The 15,749-nt window shown below is 45.3% G+C and overlaps 1 protein-coding gene across 1 annotated transcript in view; it reads right to left on the reverse strand.

Moving 5' to 3' along the window:
* Nucleotides 1–15,749, reverse strand: part of ccdc13 (coiled-coil domain containing 13) — an 83,251-nt gene that overhangs the window by 58,242 nt on the left and 9,260 nt on the right. Inside the window, exons 2-4 of the mRNA XM_078229648.1 lie at nt 6,286–6,434; nt 3,129–3,271; nt 36–128 (exon numbers count right to left, since the gene is read on the reverse strand). Coding sequence (XP_078085774.1) covers nt 36–128; nt 3,129–3,271; nt 6,286–6,434 — 385 coding nt within the window. The remainder of the gene's footprint in view (nt 1–35; nt 129–3,128; nt 3,272–6,285; nt 6,435–15,749) is intronic.

The raw sequence follows: 15,749 nt of genomic DNA on the forward strand, positions 1-15,749 counted from the left end.
GAGGAGGGGGACCTCTTTCATTATTCTCCACTGACCAGTGAGCTGTTTTGCATCTTGAGAGACAGCTCTTGGTTGGTTTGCCCAGATGCCTCTTTGGCGTTGAGTGTTTGGCTGCCTGTTGGAGTAGCCTGAGGTTATAAAAGCAAACATTACATTATTGAGAGCATCAAAACGATACAACCATTAATCTAAATATCAAAATGATGACAGAAACAGCAGACCATTATGCTCTCATTTTTCACTTATGTAACAAATTTAGCTGACAGCACTGTCATAAGCAGCAACATGAGAGGACACATGTTTAAGGTGCTGGGGTGTAGGTACAAGGGAAATGTTAGGGGGAAGTTTTTCACACAGAGGGTGGTGGGCGAGTGGAATCGGCTGCCGTCAGTGGTGGTGGAGCCAAACTCAATAGGGTCTTTTAAGAGACTCCTGGATGAGTACATGGGACTTAATAGGATGGAGGGTTATAGGTAGGCCTAAAAGAACATAAGAACATAAGAAATAGGAGCAGGAGTAGGCCATCTAGCCCCTCGAGCCTGCCCCGCCATTCAATAAGATCATGGCTGATCTGACGTGGATCAGTACCACTTACCCGCCTGATCCCCATAACCCTTAATTCCCTTACCGATCAGGAATCCATCCATCCGCGCTTTAAACATATTAGCCTCCACCACCTCAGTGGGCAGAGAATTCCAGAGATTCACCACCCTCTGGGAGAAGAAGTTCCTCCTCAACTCTGTCTTAAACCGACCCCCCTTTATTTTGAGGCGGTGTCCTCTAGTTTTAACTTCCTTACTAAGTGGAAAGAATCTCTCCGCCTCCACCCTATCCAGCCCCCGCATTATCTTATAAGTCTCCATAAGATCCCCCCTCATCCTTCTAAACTCCAACGAGTACAAACCCAATCTCCTCAGCCTCTCCTCATAATCCAAACCCCTCATCTCCGGTATCAACCTGGTGAACCTTCTCTGCACTCCCTCCAATGCCAATATATCCTTCCTCATATAAGGGGACCAATACTGCACACAGTATTCCAGCTGCGGCCTCACCAATGCCCTGTACAGGTGCATCAAGACATCCCTGCTTTTATATTCTATCCCCCTCGCAATATAGGCCAACATCCCATTTGCCTTCTTGATCACCTGTTGTACCTGCAGACTGGGCTTTTGCGTCTCATGCACAAGGACCCCCAGGTCCCTTTGCACGGTAGCATGTTTTAATTTGTTTCCATTGAGATAGTAATCCCATTTGTTATTATTTCCTCCAAAGTGTATAACCTCGCATTTATCAACGTTATACTCCATTTGCCATATCCTCGCCCACTCACTCAGCCTGTCCAAATCTCTCTGCAGATCTTCTCCGTCCTCCACACGATTCACTTTTCCACTTATCTTTGTGTCGTCTGCAAACTTCGTTACCCTACACTCCGTCCCCTCCTCCAGATCATCTATATAAATGGTAAACAGTTGCGGCCCGAGTACCGATCCCTGCGGCACGCCACTAGTTACCTTCCTCCAACCGGAAAAACACCCATTTATTCCGACTCTTTGCTTCCTGTCGGATAGCCAGTCCCCAATCCACTTTAACACACTACCCCCAACTCCGTGTGCCCTAATCTTCTTCAGCAGCCTTTTATGGGGCACCTTATCAAACGCCTTTTGGAAATCCAAAAACACCGCATCCACCGGTTCTCCTCCATCAACCGCCCTAGTCACATCTTCATAAAAATCCAACATGTTCGTCAAGCACGACTTTCCCCTCATGAATCCATGCTGCGTCTGATTGATTGAACCATTTCTATCCAGATGCCCTGCTATCTCCTCTTTAATAATGGATTCCAGCATTTTCCCTACTACAGACGTTAAGCTGACCGGCCTATAGTTACCCGCCTTTTGTCTCCTTCCTTTTTTAAACAGCGGTGTAACATTAGCCGTTTTCCAATCAACCGGCACTACCCCAGAATGCAACGAGTTTTGATAAATAATCACTAACGCATCCACTATTACCTCTGACATTTCTTTCAATACCCTGGGATGCATTCCATCCGGACCCGGGGACTTGTCCACCTTCAGTCCCATTAGTCTACCCAGCACTGCCTCTCTGGTAACATTAATTGTATTAAGTATTTCTCCTGCTGCCAACCCTCTATCGTTAATATAGGTAGGGATATGTTCGGCACAACTTGTGGGGCCGAAGGGCCTGTTTTGTGCTGTAGTTTTTCTATGTTTCTATGATTTTAAGCATCAGGGCTGCACAGTGTTTATACCGGCGATGGGCAGTCAGTCTGTTTGTACAGGCTCCACCACTGCCCTTTGGCAAACATCTGGCCAGAAGAGTTTCAAACTATGCCTTTAAAGCAACTGTTCAGGTTGGAGCCACTACAGATATGAACTTTGGTTCTGTAACGTACCTCCGCTATATAAATGCATAACGTCCACTGCACTGGGACCCCAAGATGTTACAGAACTAACCCCCTTTTTGAGGTAATACACCAACAAAATCCAAATGGCACTTGAAATTCAATGATTCAATTCAGGTGGAAATACGTTTGGTGCATTTTGAACAGAGAACACAATAGTTTATGACTGAGTCTATTGAGGGTGCAATAAGTACTTCCAACAGAAATGTTCTTTTTTGGTCAGTTGTGTGCCTGACAGGGGTAGAAACTCAGCATTATTTTAAAAATTCAAGCAACTGAGAACTCGACATCTACCTTTCGGGCTTTTGCTCACGCAGCGGTGAGTCAGGATATTTCTAACCCACAATGACGGGTCAACCCATCCAGATTCCATCAGTATTAGGGATAACAGGGCTAACCAACAACACTATCAGTACCATGGACCTGCCTGGCTCAGAAATTGATATTGCTCGAGCCTTACAAAACTCCCTGCTGTTTGTCAGGCCCAAGTCAATTCACAGAAAATGAATTACGTCTTGAGATAGAATTACTTGTTTATGAAGGTAAAATATATAGATGATGACTAAAAACCTCTCAGCCAATCTGCCACGTCATTGAGGTTCCCTTTCTCCCCATAGGCTGATATGTGAGGGTGAAAGATTGAGTGTGACTGTTGCTAACTCCTCATTGTGCCTCTGAGAGTTTATGAAATGGGCGACAACCACACCTCCTTTTTCAGCTCCTGTAACCTGTTACTCAGTTGCTTGATTTTGGATTTCAGGCTCTCATTCTCCACCGTCATCTCCCGGTTCCTCTTTGACAGCTCCACAATTTTGGTCGCAGCCACATCACCTGCCATGCCAGCTGTTCCTGCAACGTAATCACACACTTTAGCTGCTAGAACTGCCCGCAGAGACTGTTTTTATTACATTAATAGAAGCTGAAAGCCACATTAACTAACCCTCCCCTAGTCTATACTTTATTCCCTTCACCTTAGCTTTCAAGAGGTCCTAAGTACGTTTCTCTTCGGCAAGGGGGTTACGCAACCAAAATGGGTGGATGAAGTCATGATACAGAGCGGCAATGATCTAACTGCATGGCAGAACAGGTTCAGAGGGACGGAATTTTGATTTGATTTGATTTATTATTGTCACATGTATTAGCATACAGTGAAAAGTATTGTTTCTTGTGCGCTATATAGACAGAGCATACCGTTCATAGAGAAGGAAAGGAGAGAGTGCAGAATGTAGTGTTACAGTCATAGCTAGGGTGTTGAGAAAGATCAACTTAATGCAAGGTAAGTAACATTCAAAAGTCTGACAGCAGCAGGGAAGAAGCTGTTCTTGAGTCGGTTGGTACGTGACCTCAGACTTTTGTATCTTTTTCCCGACGGAAGAAGGTGGAAGAGAGAATGGTGTGGGATCCTTAATTATGCTGGCTGCTTTGCCGAGGCAGCAGGAAGTGTAGACAGTATCAATGGATGGGAGACTGGTTTGATTGGCCTACTCCTATTCTTATGCCCCCAATATACAACCCCACAATAAAAATAATGCAAGGCCTTTCACATCTTCAGAACATCTTGAAGGATTTTACAACAATTTTCATTGGTTTAGCACATTTAGCGTTGTAAAACATCCCAAGATGCTCAACAAGAGCAATATCAACAAAAACACTGAGCCACGATAGGATATGTCAGGACAGATGAACAAAAATGTGATCAAAGAAGGAGGTGTTAAGGAGCACCTTAAAAACAGAAAGAGAGATAAAGAGCTGTAGAGGCCATTGGAGGGAATTCCAGAGCTTAGGATCAATGATGTACTTTTCAAATTAGTGATACAGGAAATGCAGCAGTCAATTTCTGCACAGCAACATCCTACAAGCAGCAATGTGGTAGTGACCAGATAATCTGCTTTTAGAGGGTAGGTTTTATGAGGAAAGGTTGAGGGAGCTAGGGCTGTTCTCTCTGGAGCGGAGGAGGCTGAGGGGAGACTTAATAGAGGTCTATAAAATGATGAAGGGGATAGATAGAGTGAACGTTCAAAGACTATTTCCTCGGGTGGATGGAGCTATTACAAGGGGGCATAACTATAGGGTTCGTGGTGGGAGATATAGGAAGGATATCAGAGGTAGGTTCTTTACGCAGAGAGTGGTTGGGGTGTGGAATGGACTGCCTGCAGTGATAGTGGAGTCAGACACTTTAGGAACATTTAAGCGGTTATTGGATAGGCACATGGAGCACACCAGGATGATAGGGAGTGGGATAGCTTGATCTTGGTTTCAGATAAAGCTTGGCACAACATCGTGGGCCGAAGGGCCTGTTCTGTGCTGTTCTATTCTTCTATACTTCTAGCTGTTGGTTGAGGGATAAATATTGATTTATGTCCAAACATATCACTCTCGTAAATTGCAAAGACTCCACTGGGCTAGTACACAAAGAATATTCCTATCTTTGAACGGAGATGGGAACAAGTGGCAAAGCCAACTGCAGAAGTTCACATAGGCTGCAATCAAGTAGAAATCACTGAATTGTTGAGAGTGCCCTTTAATGCGATTGGTTTTAGCATTAAAACCTCTGAAAAAGTTACAACTTGTTAGGGGAGGAGTACCTGAATTTTCAATAGTGCAATGCTGAAAACTTTCTCTGGCCATTTGTGGAAGGTTAAATTTCTCCGTTCTGATCAAAACATTTCCACATATTTTTAAAAATAGGAATTTTTAAAGAAACCTTTTGCTTATATTTTAGCTTCTGCATTTGACTTCCTGATTTACTGTCTGTGAGAATGAGTTGATACGAGTGGTTGTTAATCTTGTTAACATTACTGCTGCTAGAGGCCCAAGCTCTTTGTTTGGTGCCAAATTCGAATTGGTTTAGGGAAAGAGGAATAGAATGGTGGGTACAGATTCAATAGTAGCTTTCAACAATAAATTGGATAAATATTTGAAGGAGAAACAAAATTGTAGGAATCAATGGGGGGTAATGAGAGAGGGAATCATAGAATCCCCACAGTGCAGAAGGAGGTCTTTCAGCCCATTGAGTCTGCACTGACTCTCCAACAGAGCTTCTGATCCAGGGCCATCCCCACTCTATCCCCACAACCCCACATATTTACCCCATTAATCCCTCTAACCTATGCATCCTGGGACACTAAGGGGAAATTTAGCATGGCCAATTCAGTTAACCTGCACATCTTTGCAACATGGGAGGAAACCAGAGCACCCGGAGGAAACCCACGCAGACACGGGGAGAACATGCAAACTTCACACAGACAGTCACCTAAGGCTGGAATCGAACGTGGGTCCTTGGCGCTGTGAGGTAGCGGTGCTAACCACTGTGCCAACGTGCCACCTAAGGGAATGAGATAAACTGGATTGCCCATCCAAAGAGCACAGACTCAATATACTGAATGGCTTCCAACTGTGCTACACTATTTTCCAAATCCATCATCTTGAATCATTCAATTCTACAGAATGGTGAAAAAAGTAGCCCAACCCTGTGCTTTCAATTCAGGAATCAATATTTTTACAAAGCAAAAATGAAGATAAAAGGAATGAGATGTATTCTCACCTTAGCGTCTGGAAGATGATTAAAGTCGCGTTTATAGTTAATGTCCTCACTGAACATGTTGAGATTGCGGTCTTGTATTGGTCCCAGACATCTGTTACTTTCTGTCTATTTTTTGAATTTAACAAGTTTGAATGGCACATGATCTGCCTAATTCTAGAAATCTATCTTTACTGATAATTACTCTGCAAAATTGGCGTGATATTCGGAAAGTATCTCAACTTACACACCAATGGAGGCGTTTCTGGAAGTCATTCAAACAGCCTCCCACGCGCCAATACATCAGCCACACCTATTCCTCCCCCCTCTAGTGTCCGTTTACCTGCGAGAGCGAGTCGATCTTCTTCACTTTTCTTTCTCAGGTGTTTGATTTCATAGTTCTTTTCATTAAGGAGTTTGTAAAGCCGTCCATTCTCGTCCCTCAGCTCCTGGATCTGCTCCTGCAGCAGCTCATGCTCATTCTCCAGCAGGCTGAAAGGTTCAGAGTTTCAAACACAAGGCTTACAACTGGGGAATATACACCTGGGAAATTCCTCTCCGATCCCCCTTACAGAATTGGGGCTAGCCCAGCAGCTCACTCTGGCCCTGATAAGTCCTTGCTTCCTACCAGGTGATCTCCACTCCTGCCAGAAACAGGTCCAGCTCTCATTTGAAGGAATTCAATGAGCCGGCAGATACTATATGAGCTGGCAGCCTGTTCCAGAGCTCAACTATTTTCTGGCAAGAATCACCTAACCTCGCTTTGGCCTTAAACAACTTAAAATTTTGCTCCAGCTCTCCCCAAGCTATTTAGCTGGAATTAACTGTCAATTCAAATAATCTATTCCCTTCACTATTTTATAAACCTCAATTGTATCACCCCTATATTTTTGTGATGTCCCAGCTTCATCAGTCAATCTTGTCAACTAAGATTCTTCAAACTGGAAATTAATCGGGGAGGCGATGGCCTAGTGGTATTATCGCTAGACTATGAATCCAGAAACTCAGGTAATGTTCTGGGGACCCGGGTTCGAATCCCACCACGGCAGATGGTGGAATTTGAATTCAATAAAAAAAATCTAGAATTAAGAATCTACTGATGACCATGAAACCATTGTCAATTGTCAGAAAAACCCATCTGGTTCACTGATGTTCTTTAGGGAAGGAAATAGTGCGGGGAAGGGTAGCACAGTCGTTAGCACTGCTGCTTCACAGCTCCAGGGACCTGGGTTCGATTCGCAACTTGGGTCACAGTCTGTGTGGAGTTTGCACATTCTCCTCGTGTCTGCGTGGGTTTCCTCCGGGTGCTCCGGTTTCCTCCCACAGTCCAAAGATGTGCGGGTTAGGTTGATTGGCCATGCTAAAATTGCCCCTTAGTGTCCTGAGATGCGTAGGTTAGGAGGGATTAGTGGGTAAATATGTAGGGATATGGGGGTAGGGCCTGGGTGGGATTGTGGTCGGTGCAGACTTGATGGGCCAAATGGCCTCTTTCTGCACTGTAGGGTTTCTATGAAATCTGCCATCCTTACCTGATCTGGCCTATATGTGACTCCACCCACGCTCCTACTTTAAGATGCTCCTCTTCTATGCCTCTTTTGACCAAGCTTGCTTTATATTGTGCCTTTTAGCATAGTAAAGTGTCCCGGGGTATGTCACAGGAATGTTATCAGACAAAGGTCGACACTGAGCTTAAAAAAGGAGCCATTAGGACGGGTGACTAAACACTTGGTCAAAGAGACACATTTTAAGCAATGAGTTAGTGTAGGGGCAGCAGGACTTAGGATCCACTTGGTTGGAAGACCTGTCAAGAGACAATTAGAATAGGCGTGTCTACCATTCATATGGGAATAGTCCCAACGAGAAAATCGACCACTGTGTGCAAACTTTTCTATTAGCACTCTATTCAACTTATTTGGGAGAATTTGATAAAATTCACCCGGCTGTGAAAGTATAGTATCACTCAGTTCCAGAATCTTATAACTTACAGTATTAAAGCCCAAACTTCTTTGCATAAAGACATTTCTATGGGCCGAACTTTTCAGGATCCATGGATGCAACTACTCTATTAGTTAACATCATACAATATTGCTCAATGCTATCACACTTGTCACACAAACTCATGTGATTTGGACAGACAACCCTGTACAATGTACCTTGAGCATCACCTGCTGGACAAACTGAAGCATTACAATTTTTCAAAAGAGCTATTCAATCAGACACTCAAAATGGGTCAGAGTAATCAGATGATCAAAAACAAATTATGTGTAGATGACATTAGGGTATCTGATAAAGCAGAAAGCACTGAGTACTAGGGGGTGGTGGCATCATAGTGGTATTGCTTTGGACTAGTAATCCAGAGACCCAGCATAACGTTCTGGGGACCCAGGTTCAATCCCACCATTGCAGATAATGACATTTGAATTGAATACAAATCTGGAATTGAAAAGCCTAATGTTGTAAAAAATCATCTAGTTCACTAATATCCTTTAGGGAAGGAAATCTGCCATCCTTATCTGGATCCTTATTTTCCTGCTCTGATCAAGGGTCCACATCTGAAATATTAACTCTCTCTCCTCATTTCCTGTTAGATCATCCATGATCTTATTAAATGGCAGAGCAGGCTTGAAGGCTGAGTGGCCTACTCCTGTTACAATTTCTTATGATCTTATGACCTGCTGAGTAACTCCAGCATTTTCTCTTCCAGATTTACATCGTCTTCAGTATTGCTTTCATAAGAAGGACCAATTCTCGCCCCTGCTTTGAGGGCAGCTCTAGAATTTAAAACTCTGATCATGATAGTTATTCCCTCCATTGGCTTTACCCCTATTCCAGCTCCACAGCCCTCCAAGATCTCCATGTTCCTCCAATTATGGCCTCTTGAGCATCTCCAATTGCCTCCCCCATCCAGCACTGACAGCCACGTCTTAAGTTGCTGAGGCCAGTAGCTCTGGAATCCCTCCATAAACCGTTCTGCTTCTCAAACTCCCTCTGTCTTCCTTTTAAGATACTCCTTAAAATCTAACAAATTTGATTGAATTTTTCAAGGAGGTGACTAGGTCATAGGGTCATAGAGGTTTTCAGCATGGAAACAGGCCCTTCGGCCCAACTTGTCCATGCTGCCCATTTTTTAAAAACCCCTAAGCTAATCCCAATTGCCCACATTTGGCCCATATCCCTCTATACCCATCGTACCCATGTAACTATCTAAATGCTTTTTCATAGAAATCATAGAAACCCTACAGTACAGAAAGAGGCCATGCGGCCCATCGAGTCTGCACTGACCACAATCCCACCCAGGCCCTACCTCCATATCCCTTCATATTTTACCCACTAATCCCTCTAACCTACGCATCTCAGGACACTAAGGAGCAATTTAAGCATGGCCAATCAACCTAACCCGCACATCTTTGGAATGTGGGAGGAAACCGGAGCACCCGGAGGAAACCCACGCAGACATGAGGAGAATGTGCAAACTCCACACAGACAGTGACCCGAGCCAGGAATCGAACCCAGGTCCCTGGAGCTGTGAAGCAGCAGTGCTAACCACTGTGCTACCGTGCCGCCCCTTTAAAAGTCAAAATTATACCCGCCTCTACTACTACCTCTGGCAGCTTGTTCCAGACACTTACCACCCTCTGTGTGAAAGAATTGCCCCTCTGGACACTTTTGTATCTCTCCCCTCCCACCTTAAACCTATGCCCTCTAGTTTTAGACTCCCCGACCTTTGGGAAAAGATATTGACTATCTACCTTGTCTATGCCCCTCATTATTCTATAAGATCACCCCTCAGCCTCCTACGCTCCAGAGAAAAAAGTTCCAGTCTATCCAGCCTCTCCTTATAACTCAATCCATCAAGTCCCGGTAGCATCCTAGTAAATCTTTTCTGCACTCTTTCTAGTTTAATAATATCCTTTCGTTAATAGGGTGACCAGAATTGCACACAGTATTCCAAGTGTGGCCGTACCAATGTCTTGTACAACTTCAACAAGACATTCCAACTCCTGTATTCAATGTTCTGACCGATGAAACCAAGTGTGCCGAATGCCTTCTTCACCACTCTGTCCACCTGTGACTCCACTTTCAAGGAGATCTCTTTGTTCTGTAATTCTCCCCAACGACCTACCATTAACTGAGTAAGTCCTGCCCTGGTTCAATCTACCAAAATGCATCACCTCACATTTGTCTAAATTAAACTTCATCTGCCATTCGTCAGCCCACTGGCCCAATTGATCAAGATCCTGTTGCAATTGGAGATAACTTTCTTCACTGTCCATTATGCCACCAATCTTAGTGTCATCTGCAAACTTACTAACCATGCCTCCTATATTCTCATCCAATATAAATGACAAATAACAGTGGACCCAGCATTGATCCCTGAGGCACACCGATGGTCACAGGCCTCCAGTTTGAAAAACAACTTTCTACAACCACCCTCTGGCTTCTGTCAAGAAGCCAATTTTGTATCCATTTAGATACCTCACCCTGGATCCCGTGAGATTTAACCTTATGCAACAACCTACCATGCGGTACCTTGTCAAAGGCCTTGCTAAAGTCCATGTAGACAACATCAACTGCACTGCCCTCATCTACCTTCTTGGTTACCCCTTCAAAAAACTCAATCAAATTTGTGAGACATGATTTTCCACTCACAAAGCCATGCTGACTGTCCCTAATCAGTCCTTGCGTCTCTAAATGCCTGTAGATCCTGTCTCTCAAAATACCTTCCAACAACGTACCCACCGCAGATGTGAGGCTCACTGGCCTGTAGTTCCCAGGCTTTTCCCTGCAGCCCTTTTTAACCAAAGGCACAACATTTGCCACTCTCCAATCTTCAGGCACCTCACCCGTGACTATCGATGATTCAAATATCTCGGATAGGGGACCTGCAATTTCCTCCCTAGCCTCCCACAACGTCCTGGGATACACTTCATCAGGTCCCGGGGATTTATCTACTTTGATGCGCTTTAAGACTTCCAGCACCTCCTTCTCTGTAATATGCACACTCCTCACGACATCACTATTTATTTCCCCAAGTTCGCTAACATCCATGCTTTTCTCAACAGTAAATACTGATGAGAAATATTCATTTAGGATCTCACCCATCTCTTGTGGATCCGCACATAGATGACCTTAAGAGGCCCTACTCTCTCCCTTGTTACTCTTTTGCCCTTTATGTATTTGTAGCTCTTTGGATTCTCCTTTGCCTTATCTGCCAGTGAGTAGATGAGGGCAGTACATGTAGTCTACGTGGACTCCAGTGAGGCTTTTGACAAGGTTCTGCATGGGAGACTGGTCAATAAGGTAAGAGCCCATGGGATCCAGGGCAATTTGGCAAATTGGATCCAAAAATGGCTTAGTAGCAGAGGCAGAGGGTGACGATCAAAGGAAGGCAGAAGATGATGGTCAAAGATTGCTTTGGTGACTGGAAGTCTGTGGCAAGTGGTGTACCACAGGGATCGGTGCTGGGTCCCTTGCTGTTTGTAACATACATTAATGATCTAGACATGAGTGTGAGAGGTATGATTAATAAGTTCACAGATGAGATGAAAATTGGTGATGTGGTAAAAAGGGAAAGCCTTAGATTACAGGATGATTTAGACAGGATGATTTGGAGATGGGCAAATGGAATTTAACTCTGAAAAGTGTGAAGTGATGCATTTTGAGAGGATGAACAGTGCAAGGGCATATACATTGAACGGTAGAATGCTAGGAAGTACAAAGGACCAGAGGAACCTTGGTGTGCATGTCCAAAGGTCCCTGAAGGTAGGACAGGTAGATAAGGTGGTTCAGAAAGCATATGGAATACTTGCCTTCATTAGCTGAGGCATAGAACATAAGAGTAGGAAGATGATGATGGAGCTGTATAAAATGCTCATTCAGCCACAGCTGGAACAGTGTGTGCAGTTCTGGTCACCACACTATAGGAGGGAAGTGATTGCACTAGAGGGTGCAGAGGAGGTTCACCAGGATGTTGCCTGGGCTGGAGCGTTTCAGCTATGAAGACAGGCGGGTTCGGCTGTGGTTGGTTTCCTTAGAGCAAAGAAGGCTGAGAGGGGACCTGATTGAGGGACATAGGGTAGATAGAAATAAACTTTTCCCCTTTGTAAAGGGATAAGTGACCAGGGGGCATAGATTTAAGGGGCAGGAGAGTTAGAGGGGATTTGAGGAAAAACATTTTCACCCAGAGGATGGTGGGATCTGGAACTCACTGCCTGAAAGGGTGGCAGAGGTGGGAACCCTCACAACTTTTAAGAAGATATGAGCACTTGAAACACCATAGCATTCAAGGCTACGGACCAAGTGCTGGAAAATGGGATTAGGATAGATCAGGGCTTGATGGTTGGCACAGGCACAATGGGCTGAAGGGCCTTTTTCTGTGCTGTAAAGCTCTATGATCCTCTCTCACTGACCAAATTTGTGGTCACTTGTCCAAATATTTTTTTTCAATATATAAAAGGTGAGAGCGAGGCAAAAATCGCCATTGGACCTCTCAAAAATGAGGCTGGAGAAGTAATAATAGGAAACAAAGAAATGGCAGAGGAACTGAATAGTTACTTTGCATCAGTCTTCACGATGGAAGACACCAGTGGGATGCCAGAGCTCCAGAAGAATCAGGGGACACATTTGAGTGTAGTGGCCATCACAAAGGAGAAGGTTCTGGGGGAAACTGAAAGGTCGGGACAGACAGGCGATTCTGTGGGGGCGAACGGGACTCCAGGATGGTAGTCTGCCTACCTGGTGCTGGGGTCACGGATGTCTCCGAGCGGATAGGAGGCATTTTAAAAGGGGAAGATAAAGAAACGGATGTCATTATACACATTGGTGGAAATGACGTAGATAGGAAGAGTAGGGGGGTCCTAAGGGAGCAATTCAGGGAGTTGGGAAATAGGTTAAAAAGTAGGGTCACTAGGGTGGCCATCTCTGGGCTGCTCCCAATGCCTCGTGCCAGTGAGGATAAGAATAGGGAGTTGGTTCAAATGAATGCCTGGCTAAAGGACTGGTCCAGGAGGGAGGGCTTTATTTTCATAGACCAATGGGAGGTTTTCAGGAGAGGATGGCACCTGTACAAGAGGGAGGGGTCACAACTAAGTTGGAAGGGCACAAATATCCTGGCTGGGAGCTTTGCTAATGCAGTTCGGGGGGGTTTAAACTAGTGTGGCAGGGGGGTGGGGATCAAACTATTAGGTCTATAAGTGTGGTGGCTGGGGACGAGCTTGGGGCTGGGACAAGGCTGGCAAAGAAGAAGAGCACTCTGGGGGAGGACGACCTCACTGAGCCTGGGGGTCTGGAGTGCTTATACTTCAATGCAAGGAGCGTAGCAGGTAAAACAGACGAACTTGGGGCCTTAATGCGCACGAGGAATTTGGATGTGGTTGCGGTGACGGAGACTTGGTTGAAAGAGGGACAGGACTGGCAGCTGAATATTCCAGGGTACAAGTGTTTTAGGCGAGACAGAGGAGGGGCCAAAAGAGGTGGGGGAGTAGCGGTATTGGTTGGAGAGCATATTACAGCGGTGCAGAGGGAGGACAATTCGGAGGAGTCGTGTAGCGAGTCACTCTGGGTGGAGCTTAGAAACAGGAAAGGCGCAGTCACTATGTTGGGGGTGTACTACAGGCCCCCCAACAGCCCAAGGGAAGTGGAAGAATGGATATGTCAGGAGATACTGGATAGGTGCAGGAAATATAGGGTTGTTGTAGTGGGAGACTTCAATTTCCCTGGTATAGACTGGAAATCGCTGAGGGCAGGGACTCTGGATGGTGAGGCATTTGTAAAATGTGTACAGGAGGGTTCGTTGGAACAATATGTGGACAGCCCAACTAGAGAGGGGGCTATACTGGACCTGGTGCTGGGGAATGAACCCGGTCAGGTCTTCAAAGTTTTGGTCGGGGAACATGTGGCAAATAGTGACCACAATTCTGTTAGCTTTAGGATAGTGATGGAAAAGGATGAGTGGTGTCCCAAGGGTAAGGTGTTGGATTGGGGGAAGGCTAACTTTATTGGGATCAGGCAGAAATTGGCAGCTCTTGATTGGGAGAGGCTGTTTGAGGGTAAATCCACATCTGGTATGTGGCAGTCTTTTAAGGAATGGTTGTTAGGGCTACAGGACAAGCATGTGCCTGTAAAAAAGAAGGATAGGAAGGGTAGGATTAGAGAACCGTGGATAACCAGGGAAATTGAGGGACTGGTCAAAAGGAAAAGAGAGGCGTATGTTAGGTCCAAGCAGCTAAAAACGGAGGGAGCTCTGGAAGAGTATAATGAAAGTAGGAAAATACTCAAACGGGGAATTAGAAGAGCAAAAAGGGGTCACGAAATGTTCTTGGCAGACAGGATTAAGGAGAATCCCAAGGCATTTTATTCATACGTTAGGAACAAAAGGGTTGTAAGGGAAAAAATCGGACCTCTCAGGGACAAAAGTGGGGACTTATGCTTGGAGCCCAAAGAGGTAGGGGAGATCCTAAATGAATACTTTGCGTCGGTATTCACTAAGGAGAGGGATGTGTTGACTGGGAGTGTCTCGGAGGGGAGTGTTGAACCGTTGGAGAAAATCTCCATTACAAAGGAGGAAGTGTTAGGTTTGTTAGAGAATATAAAGACTGACAAATCCCCAGGGCCTGATGGAATCTATCCAAGGCTGCTCAGGGAGACGAGAGGTGAAATAGTTGGGCCTCTGACGCAAATCTTTGTCTCGTCACTGGACACAGGTGAGGTCCCAGAGGATTGGAGGATAGCCAATGTGGTCCCGTTATTTAAGAAGGGTAGGAAGGATAACCCGGGTAATTATAGGCCGGTGAGCTTGACGTCCGTGGTGGGGAAGTTGTTGGAGAAGATTCTTAAAGATAGGATGTATGCGCATTTAGAAAGGAATAAACTCATTAACGATAGTCAACATGGTTTTGTGAGAGGGAGGTCATGCCTCACGAACCTGGTGGTGTTTTTTGAAGAAGTGACCAAAATGGTTGACGAAGGAAGGGCCGTGGATGTTGTCTATATGGACTTTAGTAAAGCGTTTGACAAAGTCCCTCATGGTAGGCTAGTGAAAAAGGTTGGATCCCATGGGATAAAGGGGGAGGTGGCTAGATGGGTGGAGAACTGGCTTGGTCATAGAAGACAGAGGGTGGTAGTGGAAGGGTCTTTTTCCGGCTGGAGGCCTGTGACTAGTGGTGTACCGCAGGGCTCTGTATTGGGACCTCTGCTGTTTGTGATTTATATAAATGATCTGGAAGAAGGAGTAACTGGGGTGATCAGTAAGTTTGCGGACGACACAAAACTGGCAGGACTTGCAGATAGTGAGGAACATTGTCAGAGGCTACAGAAGGATATAGATAGGCTGGAAATTTGGGCAAGGAAATGGCAGATGGAGTTCAATCCTGATAAATGCGAAGTGATGCATTTTGGTGGGAATAATGTAGGGAGGAGCTACACGATAAATGGAAGAACCATAAAGGGTGTAGAGACGCAGAGGGACCTGGGTGTGCAAGTCCACAGATCTTTGAAGGTGACGTCACAGGTGGAGAAGGTGGTGAAGAAGGCATATGGCATGCTTGCCTTTATAGGACGGGGCATAGAGTATAAAAGTTGGGGTCTGATGTTGCAGATGTATAGAACGTTGGTTCGGCCGCATTTGGAATACTGCGTCCAGTTCTGGTCGCCACACTACCAGAAGGACGTGGAGGCTTTGGAGAGAGTACAGAGGAGGTTTACCAGGATGTTGCCTGGTATGGAGGGGCTTGGTTATGAGGAGAGATTGGGGAAACTGGGGTTGTTCTCCTTGGAAAGACGGAGGATGAGGGGAGACTTAATAGAGGT

The sequence above is a fragment of the Mustelus asterias genome, chromosome 2 (assembly GCF_964213995.1).
Source record: "Mustelus asterias chromosome 2, sMusAst1.hap1.1, whole genome shotgun sequence".
Classification (NCBI taxonomy): Eukaryota; Metazoa; Chordata; class Chondrichthyes; order Carcharhiniformes; family Triakidae; genus Mustelus; species Mustelus asterias.